At 33.5% G+C, this 20,527-nt stretch overlaps 2 protein-coding genes across 4 annotated transcripts; one reads left to right on the forward strand and one right to left on the reverse strand.

Moving 5' to 3' along the window:
* Positions 1-6,603: 6,603 nt before the first annotated feature.
* LOC111900761 (uncharacterized) lies at positions 6,604-10,467 on the forward strand. Its single transcript, XM_023896638.3, has 8 exons — positions 6,604-6,760; positions 7,221-7,715; positions 7,874-8,443; positions 8,570-8,661; positions 8,861-8,923; positions 9,016-9,098; positions 9,196-9,636; positions 9,736-10,467. The coding sequence occupies exons 2-8, from the start codon at positions 7,231-7,233 to the stop codon at positions 10,261-10,263; spliced, it is 2,262 nt and encodes a 753-aa protein (XP_023752406.1). The 5' UTR covers positions 6,604-6,760; positions 7,221-7,230; the 3' UTR covers positions 10,264-10,467.
* A 4,510-nt stretch (positions 10,468-14,977) lies between these two features.
* On the reverse strand, positions 14,978-19,900 carry LOC111900762 (uncharacterized). Of its 3 annotated transcripts, none has more exons than XM_023896641.3 (9): positions 19,569-19,900; positions 19,348-19,406; positions 18,007-19,106; positions 16,877-17,924; positions 16,494-16,773; positions 16,281-16,388; positions 15,890-16,168; positions 15,636-15,779; positions 14,978-15,563 (listed from the first exon to the last, which is right to left on the reverse strand). In XM_023896641.3, exons 3-9 carry the CDS (start codon positions 19,097-19,099, stop codon positions 15,375-15,377), a joined length of 3,141 nt encoding a protein of 1,046 aa, XP_023752409.1. In that variant the 5' UTR covers positions 19,100-19,106; positions 19,348-19,406; positions 19,569-19,900; the 3' UTR covers positions 14,978-15,374. The 3 variants fall into 3 exon arrangements, with proteins under 3 accessions (XP_023752409.1, XP_023752407.1, XP_023752408.1); XM_023896639.3 differs by having other exon boundaries at positions 19,339-19,406; XM_023896640.3 differs by lacking the exon at positions 19,348-19,406.
* Between the last annotated feature and the right edge of the window lie 627 nt (positions 19,901-20,527).

The following is a 20,527-nucleotide window of genomic DNA, read 5'->3' on the forward strand; positions in this document are numbered from 1 at the left end:
TTTTAATAAAAATATACTTAAATATTGCCTAAAAATAAGTATAAATATGGCAATATCACCTATTATATAAGATGTTACTATGTTGTAGTGACTGTAGATTTGTATGATTATCTGTGTTGTTATATGATTTATTTATTGCATATGTCGACATAGTGCGATATGGATTGTGGTTTTACTACTATGTACGTAAGACAACAGACTGGGGCATTCCAGTTCGATGTCGAGGGGACTCACTAAGCTTTGGTTTACAGTTTTATGTTTATCGTTACATGTACTTTAGAGGACAGGGGAAAGGAGAAGACTTGATTGTGCACATCATCTCTGGATTTTATGTGTTTTTATGATTTGGGATACTATGATTTATGACATTGACTTTTGATAACTTGTTTGGTAATACTTATGGATTTTTGGAATGGTTTTAAAAATTAAAATTTTGCCTTGATTTTTGAGATGTTGAAAACATAAAATCATGAATATATACAACAAACGGACCCTAAGTAATTAGAGCAACCCTCAGACCCTAGTGATCCCAAGATCACATTAACTTATCGGACTCTGCACTCGGCACATGTAATCTCGTATTGAAATTGTGTATTTAATGAAAAGTATGGTTATAAAATAAATAATACATATTTATATATAACATTATGGTTTAAATATAAAAAAACATTGTATTTATACAAAAAAATGTTTTTTAAATGTAAAAAGATGTATTTATACGGTATTAAATGTAAAAAAAAATTATACGGTTTCAAATATAAAACGGTCAACATTGAATGAAATTGAAAAAAATGATGTTCGATTTGAAACAAAAAAAATAGTGTCAAAAATAATGAAAACCTAGTGTCTTTTAGTCATTTTTTTCAATTTTGACCCATCATAATGCCACCTCACACCACATAATCAGATAGTGTTATGTCAACAAATACCGACACATCATCATGCCACATCAGCAGATAACGGGGGTGATCGGTCAAGTGGTTAACATTGAAAAAATTAGGTTTTGTTTGTTTTTTTGGAGCAAAAATTCATGAAGTTTGCGGACCACCTCTGCAACCCTCTGCAGCATAAGAGGTGGACCAAAAGGCTGCAAACTGTAATAAGAAGCGTGTTTATTTTTAGACATTTGCAGATACTAAAAAAATAAAATAAACTGATTTTATAAACCAAAAATAGTTTTTCAATACCGATTTATCACAGTTCAACAAAAAATAATGACATTTCAACAACAATTTATCACATTTTAGCATCAATTTATCACATTTCAACAAAAAAAATAATGACATTTCAGCATAATGTATGATATTTCAACAAGAATTTATGATATTTCAGCATAAATTCGTGACATTTCAACATAATTGTGACCTTTCGGGAAGAATAAACAAAAAAAAAACAGAAAAAAAGAAGGTGAAACAAGAATTCAGCAAGATTTCAACAAGAATAATATAAGAAGAACTCAATTCAGCAAGAATAAGAGAACAAAAAAAAAGAAAAAAGAACTTACCTGAAGTCGATTAACCATACGAGGAAGGAGGGTGCGTCGGGGAAGGAGGTTGCGTCAGTGAGGAAGTAGTCGAGTCGATGGAGGGAGACGATTGGAGAGTGCAACATTTTTTTAGTGGATGCCCGATTTTTCTTTGTAGGTTTTAGATTTGAAGAGGTTGGAAGAAACAATACAAGTGCTGCCCAAAACGGAACACGCACAAAAGTTTTTTACTCTGAAGACTTCCAAAAAAACAAACAATTGCGAGATGAAAAGTGTTGCGCGTGTGCTACGCCACGTAACAATAAGTGGTCTGAATAGATTTTTTTACAAAAAAACAAACAACACCTTAGAAAACTTAACTAATTTCAAACAAAAAATAACTTAGTGTCAAAACCGAATTTTTGTAAAAACAAAATGACTTTTGTGCAATTTACCCTTAAAATATTACTAAAATATGAGGTCCCCTTGGTAACCTATGCAACACATGGAAAACTATGATTGTTTGCCCCCGTTGACATCCTTAATCTACTTCTGTGTCCTTTCCAAACATATGAATGATGTTTACATCGATGTAAAAGATGTCAATAGTTTTTTCTATTACAGCATCTTTAATGGGAAATTTTTTTAGAGTTTATTAATATATATATATATATATATATATATATATATATATATATATATATATATATATATGAAGCTTAGGAATCGTAAACTTTAAATATTTGGGCAGAAATGGTCCCTGCATTTTGCTCCTCATTCTTTACCTATTATATATATATATATATATATATATATATATATATATATATATATATATATATAAGATATGAAGCTTAGGAATCGTAAACTTTAAATTTTTTTGGCAGAAATGGTCCCTGCATTTTGCTCCTCATTCTTTACCTATTTTGACATTTTTGGGCCTTGCAATCAATATTTTTACACTTTTTAGGAGTCTTTTAATATTTAAAGTTTGGCCACAAAACTTTAACGGTTTGACAACTTTGATCCCTTTTCTAAAAATTTGTTAATTCCTACCCCGTCAATTCTTTAACCGTTTTGAAACTTCTGATCCTTGCAGTCAAAACTTTTTACATTTTTTCATAAAAACATGAAAAAAACGGTCAAGGGAAAACTCCGGGCTTTTCATCCTTGCACTTTCTACGTCTGTCATATTTATCGATTCAGAAACAATATTGAAAGCTTCTGCCCCCCGCGTAGCGGGGGTAGCCTTTCTAGTTACAATTGATTTTTTTTTTATTAACCACTCAACACCATTGAAGTAAACACTTTTTTACTTTTTTATTTTGACCACTCAATATCTATTAAGTGGTCAATAATATATTATCATATTTGCTCATTTAACCCCCTTATACTTTAAACATACTTTATTTTAGAACTATTATATAATATTTTTATTTTATTTTTATAACTAAAACATAACAATTTTATATATTTCATGTATATAAATAAAAACACAATATAGTTGCATTTTATATTTTCATATTAAGATATGATTTATGTTTAAAAAAATAATTAATTAAATAGGAGATTATATAAAGCATTTTAGATAAATGAGCTTAACCATTAGAGAAACTATTTATTTATTTATAAGTCAAAATTAATACTATGATGAGGTGACAATCATTTTAAACCATAACATAATTTAACCATTAAAGATGCTTTTAATATAGATTGAATTAGTTACGTGTTTACTTATTCAATATTTTGTGTACATAAAATTTTATTTTTGAAAATCCTCTCTAATAAATGAAAGTTTTTTTTTGTCACTTGTCAAATTCTCAAGAGTTTTGTCACATGTAATTTTGTGGTCTTTTTTAATAAATTAATTCCACATGTCATTTTGTGGTTGTTTTGTATTAAATGAGATTAATTAATTAATTATTAATGTATTTATTCTATTAATTTTGAAAATAAAAATTATAAATGCTATATATACGTTTCTTTCATATGATATCATAAATACGCATCCAATTTTGATTGTGTCACCCTAAATTCTAAGGTTATTATTTATACTTTCCAAAATAATACCATGTTTCTTATATGGTATTACAATTTACCATATAATTACCAAACTTATACCAATTTCTTGACACATATTGATTGGTTGCTTATAAGTGAAACTTTAACTTAAATCATAGAAGTCAATTTATATGGATCAGAAGTCATTTGAAGTTTAAGTGGAACCTATTAAATAATTTTTGATAGAAAAAGAATACATTACAATCCGAAACAAATTGAAAATGACTCTATAATTGATAAATTCAATGTAATTCATTATAATCGATTTTGGTCTAATACTATTCTTAGTTTTTTTAGCAATTAAAATTTTATTTTAATCAACTCGTATTGCAAATGAATCACACATTAGTGATTATTATTTATAAATTCATATTAATTCTTTGACAAAATTGCAAAAATGGTCCCTGTGGTATGCAAATTTTTGGCGTTTTAGTCCAAACCACGAGTTTTTTGGATCCATAGTCCTTTTGGAGTGGTTTGTATGTGGTTTTGGTCCCTGGAATTAATTCTCGTTAAGTAGGATCTATTAAGGTCCCTCATGTGCCTCACACGTGAGGGTAAATTTGTCATTTCATATGTAAGGGACCATTTTTGCATAATCCGTTTTTTGGCTTATTTGACCTTTACCATCTCTCTCTCTCTCTCTCTCTCTTAACAAATACAAACTCAATTAAACAATAAGCAATTCCACTAAGAAAAACAAGCACAATTGTCGAAGACGGAGCTGCTAGGTCAAACCACAGTACATCGTGATCCCAAACAGCTTCACGATCTCAATTTGCTACTTAGCTCTGACGTTCTTCGTCACCAGATTGTAGATCGAGGGGTGGATTTGAAGAGAAAGCGGCCAAATATTCCAAACAATACCTGGTTCGATCATCTTACTGCAACTTGGATTAATCAAAGACTTCAAAATCATATCCTTGGGATGAACCAGTCATCGCATCAACATCAACTGTAATCGATTCCAAAATCAGCCCTCTCATCTTTAATAGTCCGGATTTGGGAGGTTGAAGTGGTAGGGATGAAGGTTCGTAATACCCCCAATTTGGCATATTCAATCCATCATCCTCCATTAAACTTATAAATGTACCCACAGAAGCAGATTATCAGCCAAAATCAAAACAATTTCCCCAAAGAAACCATTCCCATCAAAGAAACACTCCCACCCTTTCATCCCGTCGACAGTAGAGGAAAAATTGGGAACTAAAATAGAATGGGAAGAGGGCAAGACGATTACATGAATTTTGGGATGAACTTGAGGTTGTAATCAAACACGGGAATCATAATGAAAGACTATATATGGAAGGAAAATAGATCGACATTTTAGGTTGTACACACATAATAGAATAGAATACCAATTTGCAAATCTATCCACCTCAGTACCTTAGTAACCCGAAATCAAAACAAATCAAAACCAAATCCTGAAATCAAAACCTGAAATCAAACCTCATGAACTGGTAACCCCATAGGTTTCTTCTGCGTGCTTGATTTCTTCTGATCACGGGTGAATTATTTCTTCTGCGTGCTTGATTTCTTCTGGAAAGCATTGTTTAGATTGAATATGAACACGGTGACATAATCGAGAGGCAATAACAGTTCTTAGAGAGAGAGAGAGAGAGAGAGAGAGAGAGAGACATTCCACAATTACCTCATCGTCGGAAACCTACATTTGGATGTAAATTCACAACGGTCTGAGAGATACGATCTTGTGCAGGGGGACTAGCTTTAAGTCGTCAACTATCCCAGATACATGGCTTTCTGTATGTTTTTTTTATCTAAACTTGATTTTGATGAGAATTTTGGGTTTTTTTTCTAGATTGGGAGGAAGATTTGAAAATCTGGGGGCTTTATTTTCTACTTCGATTCCAAGATATTTGGCTTTATGTATCTGTGTTTATTAACTAACTGTACATGGATAGTGAGGATAAGAAATGTGACCAAAGAAGAAGATGATGAAGTTGTGTGCGTGTGTTTTAATTTCCAGGAAGAAATTTCAGAGAGAGGGAGAGAGAGAGATAGATAGATAGATAGATAGATAGATAGATAGATAGATAGATAGATAGATAGATAGATAGATATAGAGGTGTTCGTTTGGATGGATCGGTTTGATCCGATCCAATCAAGTGAATCCAAATTGATTTCGGTTTTCAAAACATGGATCCGAATAGTCCAAACTAAATTTAAATCCAATCCAATCCGATCCAATTACAATTCGGTTGGATCGGTTTTTATAATTTGGTTTTCAAAAACCAAAACATTTTAAAACGACAAATAATTTAAATATTATTAAACTTTACACAAGAAGCAAAAACAAATTACTTAGTTTTGATTTGAAATTTATAAACAACTAATAAGAATATATATTATAGTTAAATATTTTATAGATAGAAAACTTTTAAGTGAAAATACATATTAATGTTTTTTTTTATCGGGTGAAACATTCTTATTTGAAAAAATAAATTACAAAATTAATTAAAAACTATAGATATATATTATAAATAGATAAACAATAAATGTTTATTCGGTTTTTTTGGACTATTCGGTTCTTATTTTATAAACCAAAACCAATCCGAAATCCAAAATAATAATTCGGTTTTGTTGAAAACTAATCCAAAAATCCGAATATCCGAACCGAATTGTCCAATCCAAATTGTCCAATTGGATAATTCGGTTTTATCCGAATAGTGAACAGTCATAGATAGATAGATAGATAGATAGATAGAGAGAGAGAGAGAGAGAGAGAGAGGTAAAGGTCAAATTACCCTCACGTGTGAAGCACATGAGGGGGGGGGGGAGTTAACAGATCATATTTAACGGCAGTTAAGTCCAGGAACTAATTCCACATACAAACCATTCCAAAATGACCAAGGATCCAAAAAACACGGGGTTTAGACTAAAACCCCAAAAATTTGCATACCATAGGGACCATTTTTGCCATTTTGTCTAATTCTTTTTATTACCCATCCCGTGTAATATACAAAGCTAAATGTGTTAGAATCTAGTGACACCCATTTTAAAAATTAAAACTTGCCTTTTTCTAGACGATGGGCCGAAAGCCCAAATTTTTGTTCTCAAAATAGAGGAATCGCCCCATCCTATCCGATGACGCGAACCGAACGTGTATAGAAAGCAACAGCGTAAGGAGAGACACCGCGAAAAATACTGAAACGGAGTCGACCACCGGCGACCGTAACGGTACGGCTATACGCCGACAGAATTTTACCAGCAGAGGTATTCGTTCTTCAACTCCAATTGTGTACTTTTTCTACTTTTCCATAAATATCGAAACTGTCAGAGTCAAAGCTAGGGCACAAAATCATTCGTGTTTTTGCTTAAACGTTGAATTACGTAATGTAGATTCTTATTTTTCGTTTTATCAATAAAGATAGTAAAATTTTGTAAACTGTACGGATAATGTGAAATTTCGACAACAATTCTGCAGTTGATCGCCGACTTTTAGCGAGAATAAGGATAGGAATAGTTTTTGTTTATTTGTAACTTCGATTACTCAAATTAAGTTTCTCATTTGAATTTGATAGGTAATTAATTCCGAATAAAGCTTTTAGGGTTTTTTTTTAATATATACGAGTGTGTGTATTATAAAGTCTAAATATATTAGACACACAACGTATCGGTAGGGCTTTATTGATAGTTAGTTAATGTTTGAATGTGCTTTTGTTGATGGAAACAGATCAAATAAAATGGAAGAACGCTTGGTTAAATTGGATAACTATACTGAAGCTGTAACATCCAAGAAACAGCAGAGGAGTGAATTAAAGTTTAATGGAAGAACAGATGCTTTAAACATGAAGATCACTACCCGAATGAAGAGTGTTAATGAGAGTGTTGAAGATCGACCTAAGAACATTTGTCTCAGCAAGCGTGCTCGAACATCAGTGTCTGAATTTCAGGCTGAATGCCAGATCAATGGCTTAAAGAAGAAGCCTGTGGCAATGGCAAAAGATGTAAATTTTCTCAAGGACAGTGGCAGAGAATCTGATCAGTTTGAAAAGATCCGTAGGCTGGCTGCAGTAGAGGAAGGTTGGGATAAGAAAATCAAAAGAAAACGTTCAATAGGCACAATTCTTTCAAGACCTATTGACAGAGATGAAGTGCCTAAAAGAGCTACACAGAACAGGGTTGTTGATGAACATGGTGTGCAACAATATGATGCCCGAATTTCCAGGTATTCACATCATTTGTTTTTTGAATGATCTTGCCTTGTTGAAATATTTTTCTATTGTATATTTCATTAGAAAACAGAGAAAGTGTTACTAAAACTATTCTTAATATTGTGTCTTTCTTAATAGTAACATATATTTCTAACCTTTCTTGTATTCTCAGGTCCAATAACTGTGATGATTCTTACACTACATGTCCTAGTCCATTGACAAAAAAGAAGGCTTCAAGGACTACACAAATAGGGTGGGAGACTGCAATGTCTAAGGAGAGACTTACTTCACAAGAAAGTGATAACAATCACAAAGCTTCTTTGAGTCAATGGGTTGGTCAAAGGCCACCAAAATTGCCTAGAACAAGGAGATCAAATTCAAACCTGGTGTCTCCTGTCTCAAATCAAGATGACTGTTCACCTTCTAATGGGACCCCTAGACATGCAACAAATGGTTCCTTGAAGTTAATTCTTAAACTTGATACTCTTCAAACTGAAGTTGAAGAATCTGTTGGTGGTGAAAAGCAAACGAAGGGCAAAATGGGAAATAATGAAGCGGATGGAATTCATGTTCAGGATATTGGACCTTGTGCTACTACACTTGCAAGGAAGAATAAAGCTTTTATTAATGAAGAAAGTGTGTTGAGAAAAGGACGTAGTGCAAGAGGCCTTTTGATTTCAAGGTGTAGCAAGTCACCAATGGGGAATGAATTAGATAAGGCTGGTTGTAAGAAGAATGACAGGTATGGAATCTTTTTGCAATCTTAAATATATATATATATATATATATATATATATATATATATATATATATATTTAACATTTAGTGGTTTAGTTATTATTTATGCAAGAATGTTGTGATTTTCCAGCAAGTCAGGTCGTCGATTGAAAAGGCTTTCAGAATACAAGGGCCTTTCCAATGATGCCCCTTTGCAAAATAGTAGCTCTCCTTATTCTACAGGTACATGATTAGCAAATACAAACATACAAGTCTGTATTTTGTTTTTTTGTTCTTATCTGTTTCATTGGAATGAAATGATGAAGGAATGGAATGGAATGAGTCATTACATTCAATGATCATGTTTGGTTGGCCTTGTATTGTATGAATGGAATTGATTTTCATATGCATTTTTATATATATTTGGTACATGATGATGCAGGGGAATCTGATGATGATCAGGAACAGCTGTTATCAGCTGCAAGTCATGCCCATATAGCTAGTTGTAAGAACCTATTTTGATTTGTGATTTATTAATTATTATTATATATTTATGAATCTTTTCAAACAATAACATGTTATTATTTGTAAATGTAGCATGTTCAAGGCCATTCTTGAAGAAGGTGGAATCATCGTTTACTCCCATCAGCTCTGAGGAAAAGTCCTTATTATCCCAACAGGTTGAACAATTTTTTACAATATTTTGAATTTTTTTTTTTTTTTTTTATCATCATTCATCTAATTTTTTTTTAACATGGTTTTAATTTTCTATTCCAGTTGGGGGTTGATGCACTTCCTTCTGAAGAAAGAAAAAGACGTACGCCACGTCAGCAAACCGAGTCTTTGTTGAAGAAACATGATATGGTTGATGAAACATGTAATGGGCATACACCATTTTACCAAAGAGTATTATCAGCACTAATTATAGAAGATGGCAATGAGATTGATGGGCTTGAAGAATGGGATTCAAGAAATACACAGATTCAGAAATCTTTTTCTGATAAATATGGCCTCAGTGATTTTGAGCCTAGAAAAAAGGCGAGGGTGGAAAATGGTTGTGGTCAAAGTCTTGGTTTGACCAAGAAATCTTTTACTGAAGATGAGATGTTGGGTGGGACCTCAAACTCAAAGCTCCATGGGTGTCAGTATGAAGAGATGTCGATAGATGACAAGCTTCTACTGGAGCTCCAATGCATAGGGCTTTGTCCTGATACACTGGTAAGGGGTTGAATGAATGTTAGTATGAAATTTGTTTTTATTGGGATGTAAGGGTAAAATGGTCATTATTTTAACTTTTTTTTTTTTTGTATGATATAGCCTGGGTTGGAGGAGAATGAAGATGAAATGATCCCACATGAAAATGAGGCAGATGAAGATTTGGCCATAAACAAAGCAAAAATATCAAACAGAGGAAAAAGCAAAAAACTACTACTCAACAACATCTGCGGTGGGACAAGAGGAAAAAGAAGCGCTCGGGCTGCCACCAAACCACCACGTGCCCCAAAACCAAAGCCAAGTCAAAAGACAAATCTACCCCCGACTCCCGAGGGAAAATCCATGACCATGACCACCACCACCCAACCTCATCATCCTATACAGCCGTCAACCAGCCAATCAGTTAATAACAAGAGAAGGGATAATGGAAGTGAAGAAAATGACGTTACTACCCCTGTTGAGGATTTAGTGGGGATAGATGATGAATTAGGGGACCAACATGATCTTTCTTCTTTGTTGATATTTGATGAAGAAGATCCGCAAGTGGATTTGGATTTGGATATGGATATGGATTTTGCAGCAGGGCTGGCTGTACCGGATGATGATCTTACAGAGTTGTGTATATTTTGATTGCGGTCGGTGGGTTCAACAAATTAACTGCACATACGGATACGGATACGGTGGTCAAACACTAACTTTCATACCATAAAAAGGTATAATACAAGATTCTATTAATTTGGATTTATTAGTTGATTTTTGATAATTTCTTACTTTGTTTATGGATATGGATATGGATCATGGATGGGAATGGGAATGGGAATGGGATGTAATTAACTTTGCTTCTTTTTGTTTGCAATGGAAATCTCAAACCAAACGAAAATCCAAAATAATGAAATGAGGTGAGGTAAATAAATCACTCGTAATCGTGTAAAAGGCTAAAAGACCATTGTGAATGATTGCTGCAGTTGCCAAATCCTTCGTGTGTATTTTCTACAAACAAAACCCCTTGTTTTTATCATTCAATATATTAATAACTTAAGTCGGTGATAATAGAATATTTAAATATGAATGGATTCTAATATATCCTTAAACAACACAATATGAAAAAACATATGGGTATTTCCATTTTTATTTTGAGTAAAGATTGTATATAAGTTTTTTTATAGTAAGAAAATTCTATAATAAAAAACTAGATTTCTTCATTAATATACTTATATGAATTATGTTAGTTAATATAATTTAAGTTCTTGAGACAAATTAAAACTAGTGGGTCCCATAAATAAGCTAAAGAATTTAAATAGTCTCAAGGAAATAGAATGATTTTTTGGATTTCAAAAAGGGAGCAATTTAAAAGTAAAAAATAAAAACAGCGACTAGAAAGTGAAAAAAAGGCTACAAGTAGACTACAAAATAAGGCTATAACACACAACACCATCTCACATCGCCCAAAATATACTCACCACAAGAATTGAGAAATGTTGTGAAACATCACAGAGAAGAAGTGACAAAGGGAGGGAACAAGAGAAAATAAAGAGGGAAGAAGAGAGAGGTCTTCTCTCTCCCTTGTCACCGATCGTAACTCCTACTGTCCTACACCACTAGATATATACGTCTTTGTGAGGCTGTTCACTCGTGAAGTAAGCCCGATACCAAAAATTAAGCAATACGGTAATATTTTTTTTAAAAAAATGAAAGCAAAGGGCTTCTAGCCCAGCGGTATCAGGTGCTGCCCTCTCTCTTTGAGGTCGAGGGTTCAAGTCCCGTCGTGGACATAGGTGAAATAGGTGTTGTTAGTTTAGGAGTAGATTAGATTTGCCGGTTCAAAAAAAAAAAAAAAATCTAAGAATATATCAAGTGAGAGATCGTAGATCCTTAATGAGGTGAAGTACGATCGTGAAAAAATTCATCGATTCATAGCATCTATCATCTTAATATGAAGCCTAACTATTCCATAATAGAAGATTACAACCAAAGAACACTCCAACTCACATAAACAAAAGATTTTGTGAAATCTACCTTCAAAACATTACTTTGCAAACTTGGCCTGATTAAAAACATGTATTACCATCAAAGGCCCATCATGAAGACTTCTTTTAAAATCTAAGTAGGTGGATTGATAGCGGAACTAATATTTTTTTAAGTCCAAACAACATTAGGAGAAAACAATATAAAGAAAAGGGAAATTAATTAAACTAACCATATGTTTTTTCGACTATTTAAAGAAAATAACTTTTTTTTATGCAAAGTCATTAACTACTCCAGAAAACCGCATTTCGGACCCAAATTTGACCAGGTCGACCCTTTAATGTGATCTTCATGTAGTATAAGATTTTGGAGAATTAGGTTCAAAATCACATTCCGGACTTAAGGGATTCTTCATTTCGAACTTTTTGGAGTTAGATATTTTTTTTTTTGAAGAAAATGTCTTCTAAGAAGAGCTCAAAGTTTTCCGACTAAATTTTGTAATTTTAAGCATATTATTTCGTTTTTAAATGATTATCTGATCTGGAACATGTCTGAAATGTAGTGCGTTTTTAAATGATTTTTTTTTGAAGTAGTTGTTGCTATTTAGGCCTTTTGTGTGAGTAATATTAGTATTAGGAACAATTAGTACATGTACAGACCTAGAAAATTGTTTTCGCAACATGTAGTTTATGTTCGGAATGCAAGAAACTTGTTTGGAACACGATGAACATATCCAAAACACACAAGAATCTTGTCCAGAACAGAATGATAATATATAAAATTTTGCAACATGACAATATATACAACATGATTCTCACTACAACATGTAAACCTGAATTGTGTTAGGAAATTATGGCCAAGTTGTAGCCTACCCCAACACGACCGACGCTTTTCAGGGCATATTATTTTGATTGGTGGGTCGATGTGTCGATGGGTGTTGAAGGCCACATGTTATTGTATCATTAATTGTTATACAAGGAGGTAGTGACCCATCCACACTCCGATGTTGATGAGTTGTTATTTTCTAGGGAGGACTACAGAATCTCTTTTTGACATGAGATTTTTTCCCTTGCAATGGGTTTGTGTTTTGGGAAGTATTTGCAGTCCGTTTATTGTTCACACATTTCAGAAATCGGGTGTTTCCATTTGTCGGGGCGTCAGAGACAATGAAAATTGTTGACTTGTAGTATGCCTTCAACAGGCCCGTCCCAGAGGGTGGGCGATAGGGATGATTGTCCATGACCCATTTTTTAAAGGGGCCCAAATTTTTTATGGAAATTGTTATATTTAGAAGATAGTACAAATAATTTTCTTTTAATTATTGATTTATTATAAAAAAAACTTGATGACATTTGTGTTTTTTAAGGGCCAATTTTTTTTTCTCGCCCTGGGCCCATAACATGTTTGGAACGGCCCTGGCCTTCGATAGCTCACTTGATGAGTTATTTGATAAAGACATGGTTTAAGTGTCCATGTTGTATATATTCGAGCATGTATTTTGTGGTAGATACCCTAAGAAACTGTTGCATAACAAATACCTTGCATCGGGACCAATTCAACATGTATCAAGTAATTTACATTAGTGTTATGATTTTACATTGTATTTATTTTTGTATGAAATGCCAATTTTTTTGATGAGAAAGGTACTCTTGGGAGAGAGTAATCTGGGATTACACAAACACACATATTTCCATCGTCTTTTATAAAATTGAGAAGCATATGCCCCCGACCTCTCCACAAACCGACCACAGACCATATATTGTGCAAGGGTTTATGTATGCCTTTAAGGTGAAATAATGGGTTATCATGCAAAATTATTTTAACATAATTATTACTAGTTTGACATATTAATGCTATAGATTTGGATCATGTAGACTTTTCCGGATTGTGAGACACTCGGTACTTCCATACCGGGCGTGATCCCTTAGGCGGTTGTATGGACGAGGATTAGGCGTTTAGGATTGGTCGAATGCGTGTGTATGGTTGATGTTACCGCAATATGCATGTTAGTTTACCATTTATAGATTACATGCTATAAGGGAATATGTTATTATTAACATTTATTTATTTATTTTATTATATGCATAATGGAGACTTTATAGCCTACTGACGAGGAGCATGGTGTTTTGATAGTTGGCCATGAATAGAGTCAGTTGATTTACCTTTTGATGTGTTGCTTTTGAGTATATGTGTTTTCACCTGTAGATGAGATACATTTATGGTTTCGTGGACATCCATCTTGTCTTCTGTCAATCAACGGTGGTAATACAACCATGACTTCATCTGGTTGTTCGTATTCAGCAGGAATTGACACATGAAACATCACCTCTTTTGCTCCATGCGTTTCTGTTGTTAAATACCATTGCACATATTTATGACACTTTGAAATTCTTCATCACATGAGCACATGTATTCCAGCCAACTGTTATTACTCACAAGTACACAGAATGCTCTTGTAAGTGGAATATACCACCTTTCTTTTGGTCAATCACTTGATATTTGTGTTCGTTTAGTATAACCGCCAACTTGCGGATGCGTGAATCCTCTATCAATAATATCCCAGCATAACAGGTAACATGCTTTCAATTTGTGCTGCTTACAAATACCAACATATTTTTTATGCAGCGTAACATAATAAGGTAAAACAATGTGAAATTACTATAAGTTTTTTAAATACCTGCAACTTTATGTCGTTGACACAACCATTGTTGCACTGTTGCTTAAAAAACCAACATTGTTATTGGTAGTTTTCGTACGTCTTTTGATAATAGATTGATGGACTAAGTGTTTAATGTCATTATATTATAACGAACCCTAAGAAAACATATTGCCCATTTATGATTACCGTTTTGTCCATCCATGTACAATAGACGTCGGTTAGTGCATATCGTAGTCTATATAGCCAAATTATCTTTAAAATCAGACTCTTAAGTTTTGCGTGTCTCCTAGAATAAAATTTTTATTTATTCTTGTTTGTCAATCTCTGTTAGTGATTCGCGTTTGACAACACAACTTGAATGGACAGATATCTGCAATAAATGTACCTTACTTTTTTTACTACATAGCGACCATACATTCTAGATTGTATTCCAAAATACATTTTTTCAGACAGAAATATACAATGTCAGAATCTGAAGTATATTTACTTGGTATTTTGCCAACCGCTACCTATTTTGAACAACTTTTGTTCCCTATATGTGGGACAGTTTAGTTAATTTCTCTAAAGAAAGGTTACCATGTTCATTGGTGACTTAAAAATGTATGAAGAGGGCAAAAGGTGACAACATGATTAATGAATGGAAGAAATGCCAACCGAAAAATTGGTTAATTGGGTATTTCAATTTCCACAAACACTAATACTAAACCACGACAGCCTAAATCAAAGTATAAAGTATACGACCACACTGTCTGTTGAATTTATCATATTCATGTACAAGTGAGAAGTTACAACAAAGATTTTCAACATTTCCCTTCCACCACAACAAATCAAAATCGGTAAATAAAAAAAAAATCACTAACAAAAAAAAAAAAAAAACACAAATCCCATTACACAAAAATATAAATACAACTTGGCAAGGGAAAAGGGCACTGCCACTTACTCAAACCATGCACATACATACCCTATGCACTTTGCTGACGTGGAATGTCTAAAAAAAACCCCTTCCTTTTGGGTGCCCTAAAACCCATGTATTTTTAAGGTACATCATTTTGTTGTTTTAACTTGTGTGTTTATCCAATTCCAACCAAGGGGTATTTTGGTGATTTTGTTTTTTTCATCATGAGGAAATTGGTTCATAAGGGTATGATAACCATGGATGTTTCAAGGCTTGTGCTGCTGAAGGACGTTTTTTTGGGTTGATTTCAAGTAAATGGGAGACGAAATCAATGAATCCTTGATCACCCATTGGTAATCTGTGCCTTAAAGATGTCTTTTTTGGGATCAGATACTCCAATCTGTTTGTGTCCTGAACAATAAAAACTTAAATACATTATTACATGCACAGATTAATACAAGAAGTATTATAATCATAGTGTACCTGATTACGCTCATAAAGCATATGGTTTTTGGTGAAGTATTTATGTGTATCTTTCCCCTTTACAAGCATTTCTTGATCAATTTGACTTATAATTCCAATCACACGTGCAAGCAAAGTAGCTGGAGAATCATTCTGGAACAAAACCTACAACAAACAAACACATACACCTCATTTTATATATATAATATATATATATATATATTATTTTGTTTAAAGATTGAAATTTTAAAAGAGAAAAAGAAAAGAATACGTACATTTCCAGTACAAAGTTCAGCCAAAATGCAGCCAAGTGACCAAACATCGATCTTTTTATCATAAGGAAGTCCTAAAAGAACCTCAGGGGCACGATAAGACCTTGATTGGACATAAGAACAAAGATGATCTGTTTCAAAACAACTGCTTCCAAGATCAATCACTTTCACTTCACATCTGCTGTAACTCTTCACCAATATATTCTCAGGCTTTAAATCACAATGTATAAGCCCTAATCCATGCAAAAACTCAAGCGCCTCCAAACACTGGATCGTTATTGACTACATAAACATAACAAAAATGTCACAAATCCCTCAAATATAAGGACCAATATCGTAAAAAAAAAAAAAAAAAACAACACTTTTTAGGACAAAAATGTAAATTACAGCAAACCTGCAATCTTGGCATTGTGAAATAAACCTCGCCACCGGATTCTCTATTGAATTTATGGAATTCGTATAAGTTTGCCTTTAGAAGTTCACAAACGATTAACAAATGTTCCTGAAAAGGGTATTAATGGAAAATGTAAGGTAAGGGTATATTTGGAATAAAACTAAAAAGGGAATGAATGAATGAATGAGTATTAATTATACCAATGTGACTTACTCGGTAATAGAAGTAATCATAGAGTCTGAGAAGATGGTATTTGTCACCAGGGTCATGTTTGTTGACAAATTTGAGGAGCTTTATTTCATCAAGACTTTGGTCAAAAAAGTCTTTATTGTTTTTAATGATTTTCACACATACATCCATCCCTGTGTGAAGATCATGTGCTTGAATGGCTTTACTGAATGCAGCTGACCCAAGATATTCGGTTACATGATAACGACCCGCAATCACAGAATTCAAAACAACATGGAAATTCTTGTCCTCTTCAAAACCAGTTCTGTGTTTTTTTTTGTTTTTTTTAAAAAAAAAGATATATTTAGTTTATAAAACAAACTAAACCATAATATGATATGTAGATACATTAGATTTCATAATCATACCTGTTTTTTCTGTGCACAATTTTAAGATTGAAGGTCTCATATTCTTCCTCCTGAGCTTTTATCTGCTTCACTTGCTCTTGGACAGCAACCGCTTCTTCATCTTCCAAAATTGCCCCTGCATCTTCTTCTTCTTCTTCTCTTGAATCATCAACAACTTTCTCATCCTCCTCTTTCCCAATATGCCCCCTTTCACCAAAACCATAATCCAAGGGCATTGCTGAATTCAAAACATCATCATCATCTTCTTCTTCTTCTTCTTCCCTTGAGCTTTTATCACTGTCATCACCTACAATGGCCTTATTGTTGTTTGAGTTTGACCATGAAGGTTGACTAGAAACACTCGCCACCTGTCCGTTTTTAGGAGGTGGAAAAGAAAATCCACCTTCACTCACATTCTTGGTTATCTCTTTCTTAACTCTATTTGGTGGAAGTGGAAGTGGAAGTGGAAGATCATTATTATCAATGTCACCTTGAACCAAAGTTTCAGTCACATCATTATTAATCCCTACACCAATTGATCTACTTCCACCATCATCAACAACTTTCCCTTCACCAAACATAACAAGCTCATTGGTTGGAGACACAAACCCTTGCCACACAGGCTCTCCACTCATCAAACTCAACTCCTCTTCCTCCATTAACTCTCCATCATACTCAACATTGGAATGAGTGATGATTGGATACTGATCACCAGATAAGTATGAATCTTCTTCTGCAAATGATTGATCATCATCTTCGTTTTTGTTTGGGATGATTCTTTCTTGTGGATCTGGACTCGTTCCTTGACCTGTTGTTTTTTCATTATCACTTGGGTAATCAATTTCATGGGCTAGAAACCATGTTTCATCTTCAATTGGTTGTCTCATGTACCCAACATCATCATCATCATCATATTCATCTGAGTCCCAATACTCATGTGGGTTTGGGTAATCAACAGATCCACTCAAACCATCACCGATTGTTGCAAAACCTGATACAAGATCCGATGTGTCTTCTGTAATCCCTTGACTTATTGACCTCCAACTACCTCCTACAGGCCTTTTTAAACCTAAAGGATGTCAATTGAAATAGTTAGCACGAAACAGTATAATTCATAAAGTGTCAAAATAATTTCAATTTGAGTAATGTACCTGAAGAGCTTAGTTCTTGACCAATAGGAACATCTAGAAATGATCCTATAAGATAAGCATTTTCAGCATTAAGAATTTGTCCATGTCCATCATCATGTTCATGCTTCTCTTCCCAATTCATACTTGAAAGTTTCTCAGTTGACTTTAGTTTGACAGGTGGCAGTCTAGGTAGTTCTTCTTTCTGATTCTCGGATCCACCAAAACCTAGGGTTTCATTGCTTCCTTGAGTTTTTGCAAAGTATAAAGCTCTTCCAACCTCATTTTCTTGCTCTTTAATTGCTGCCCTAATGTTGTCTGCTTTTCTCTTTCCATCTTCTTTATCACCAACACCATAGCTGGTGGATGCATCTCCTTCAGAAAACGGGAATACTGTTTTGATAGAGCAATTGAATTCATCATTTCTTGACCATGGGTTATCCACAAAACCATCTTTTTGACAATTAAGCCCCTTAGGATCAACAGGTTTATCCATAATCTGCTGTTTTGGCACCAAATTTGTTTTACTAGTAACTACAGGTCCAAGAAATGAGACTTTTCCACCCCCAGAAAAACCTGTTTCTGTATTAGAAGCAACCTCAGATGGATGAATCTTTGAAAGAGAAGAAACTTGATATTCCTTCACAGTGTCTGTTCTGATACTATTATCATCCTCATCCTCATCATCATCATACCCATTACTTGGATTGAACCTCCATGTATACAAATCAAGAAGATTGTCATCTGAACCATTAGAAAAAACAAAATTCTTATTCCTTGCTCCAATCTGCTCACTATTTTGGTCTCCTTCAAAGGAACCAATCTCCCATTTACTATCAGATCCATTCCTTTGAGTCCCAAATTCCATCTCTTTCACAATATGCTCTTCTTTTGAAACTTCATCACTTGTTGAAGAACTCCTTTCTCCGTTGCCAGATGCAACAGGTTTTGCAATATTCTCCTTTTCTAATAATTCCTTCTCTCCAAGGTTAAGACCTTGCATAAACCCATTCAAATCAGGCCGATTATCAATCTCACTTCGCAATGCTGCCTCAGCCCTAGCAAAGTTATTCCTTCTGAGAAATTCAAGTATGACATCGACCCTTGAGTCTGCCATATTCCAACTGCAATAGAGGCACAAGAATCAGCAACTTTTTTTAACTTAACTGAGACGAGTTCAATCTCAGATACAGATTTCAATTAATGATAACTCCCAAATCCCAATTTCAACTATAGATTAGATTACCCCCATCATCCCAAAACCAGAGCAACACTAATAATTACGATGCCAAATGTTACTGTCAACTCCAAATTCGATAAAAAAAAAACTTAAAAAGTATCAAGAAAATTGCTAACTCGTCTGACAAATTCAAAACAGCCGATGCCAGATGTTCAATTAATCGCCATCATTTTGCATTTGCAAACTGTAACGGAGAAAAAAAAAACAAAGTGATCTTATTTAGAATGACCCAAATTAAAATCCCGTATTACAGCTTCATCGGGTGCAATATCAGGTAGTTTTAATCATATATAGACGCAAAAAACAAGAATATGTAATACAAACAGTAGAGAACAAGAAGGTTTACCTAAATCCTCATAAATTACGTGCCGAATCGTACGTTTTGAGTGCGGATCTTCTTCTCGGTAACCCTAATAGCAATTTTTAAAAAAAAAAAAAAAAGAAAATCGTCAGATTTAAACCTATTTATGTTTCGAAATTTCCAATTGAAGGGTTGAATGGAGAATGAAAGGAGAGGTAAATGGAGAAATTAATGAAGGCGATAGGGATTAAGAGCTGTAAGTATGAGTTTTGGCTTATCGCCAATGGCGAATGGGGGAGGGAAGATGCCCTAGCCAGAGTTGAAGCATTTACTCCATAAGCGACCTCTTTGTTTTTTCTTTATTTTGGGAATATTCCCCCACGCTTGAAGGGGTAATTTCAACTTCCACATTAATTACGTTATTATAACCATTAAATATTTTATTAAGTACTTGGATAATCAAATCCATTTGGAGAAAATACATGAAGCAACTTGAGACTAACATCACACATTTCAAAAAGGTTTGAATTTAACTCCTTTGATTTCAAAACCTTTTCAACTTTTAAAAAAAATTATTCATTTTTTTTATTTCTATGTTATATATAAATTTGAGAAAGAGGTATGATAAAATAAAAACATAGTAAAAGATTATAAAAAATGAATAATTTCTTTTAACATCACACATTTCAAAAAGGTTTGAAGATTTAACTCCTTTGATTTTATAAACTTTCAACTTTAAAAAAAAATATTATTCATTTTTTTTTTATTTCTATGTTATATATAAATTTGAGAAAGAGGTCTAATAAAATAAAAACATAGTAAAAGATTATAAGTAGATAAAATCTAAGCGCTAAAGATTTGATGTAAATGCACAATAATAAGTATAACGGACAATTTGATGATGATGAGGGAATCGGAGATCTTGGACATGAAGATGTTGATACTATTACTTCTATCGGGACTTCAAAATCGAACGTATGGACCATATTAGAGATAATTTGGCA

The sequence above is a fragment of the Lactuca sativa genome, chromosome 8 (genome assembly GCF_002870075.4).
Source record: "Lactuca sativa cultivar Salinas chromosome 8, Lsat_Salinas_v11, whole genome shotgun sequence".
In the NCBI taxonomy this organism is placed as follows: Eukaryota; Viridiplantae; Streptophyta; class Magnoliopsida; order Asterales; family Asteraceae; genus Lactuca; species Lactuca sativa.

Bases quoted from the DNA above. Each gene is read 5' to 3' on its own strand.
- LOC111900761 (XM_023896638.3), top strand. From the start codon at position 7,231: ATGGAAGAACGCTTGGTTAAATTGGATAACTATACTGAAGCTGTAACA. The intron at 7,716-7,873 runs GTATTCACATCA...TTGTATTCTCAG, and splicing joins TATGATGCCCGAATTTCCAG to GTCCAATAACTGTGATGATT. The intron at 9,637-9,735 runs GTAAGGGGTTGA...TGTATGATATAG, and splicing joins GGCTTTGTCCTGATACACTG to CCTGGGTTGGAGGAGAATGA.
- LOC111900762 (XM_023896640.3), bottom strand. From the start codon at position 19,099: ATGGCAGACTCAAGGGTCGATGTCATACTTGAATTTCTCAGAAGGAAT. The intron at 16,389-16,493 runs GTAAGTCACATT...TACCCTTTTCAG, and splicing joins ATGATTACTTCTATTACCGA to GAACATTTGTTAATCGTTTG. The intron at 16,169-16,280 runs GTTTGCTGTAAT...ATGTTTATGTAG, and splicing joins TCACAATGCCAAGATTGCAG to TCAATAACGATCCAGTGTTT.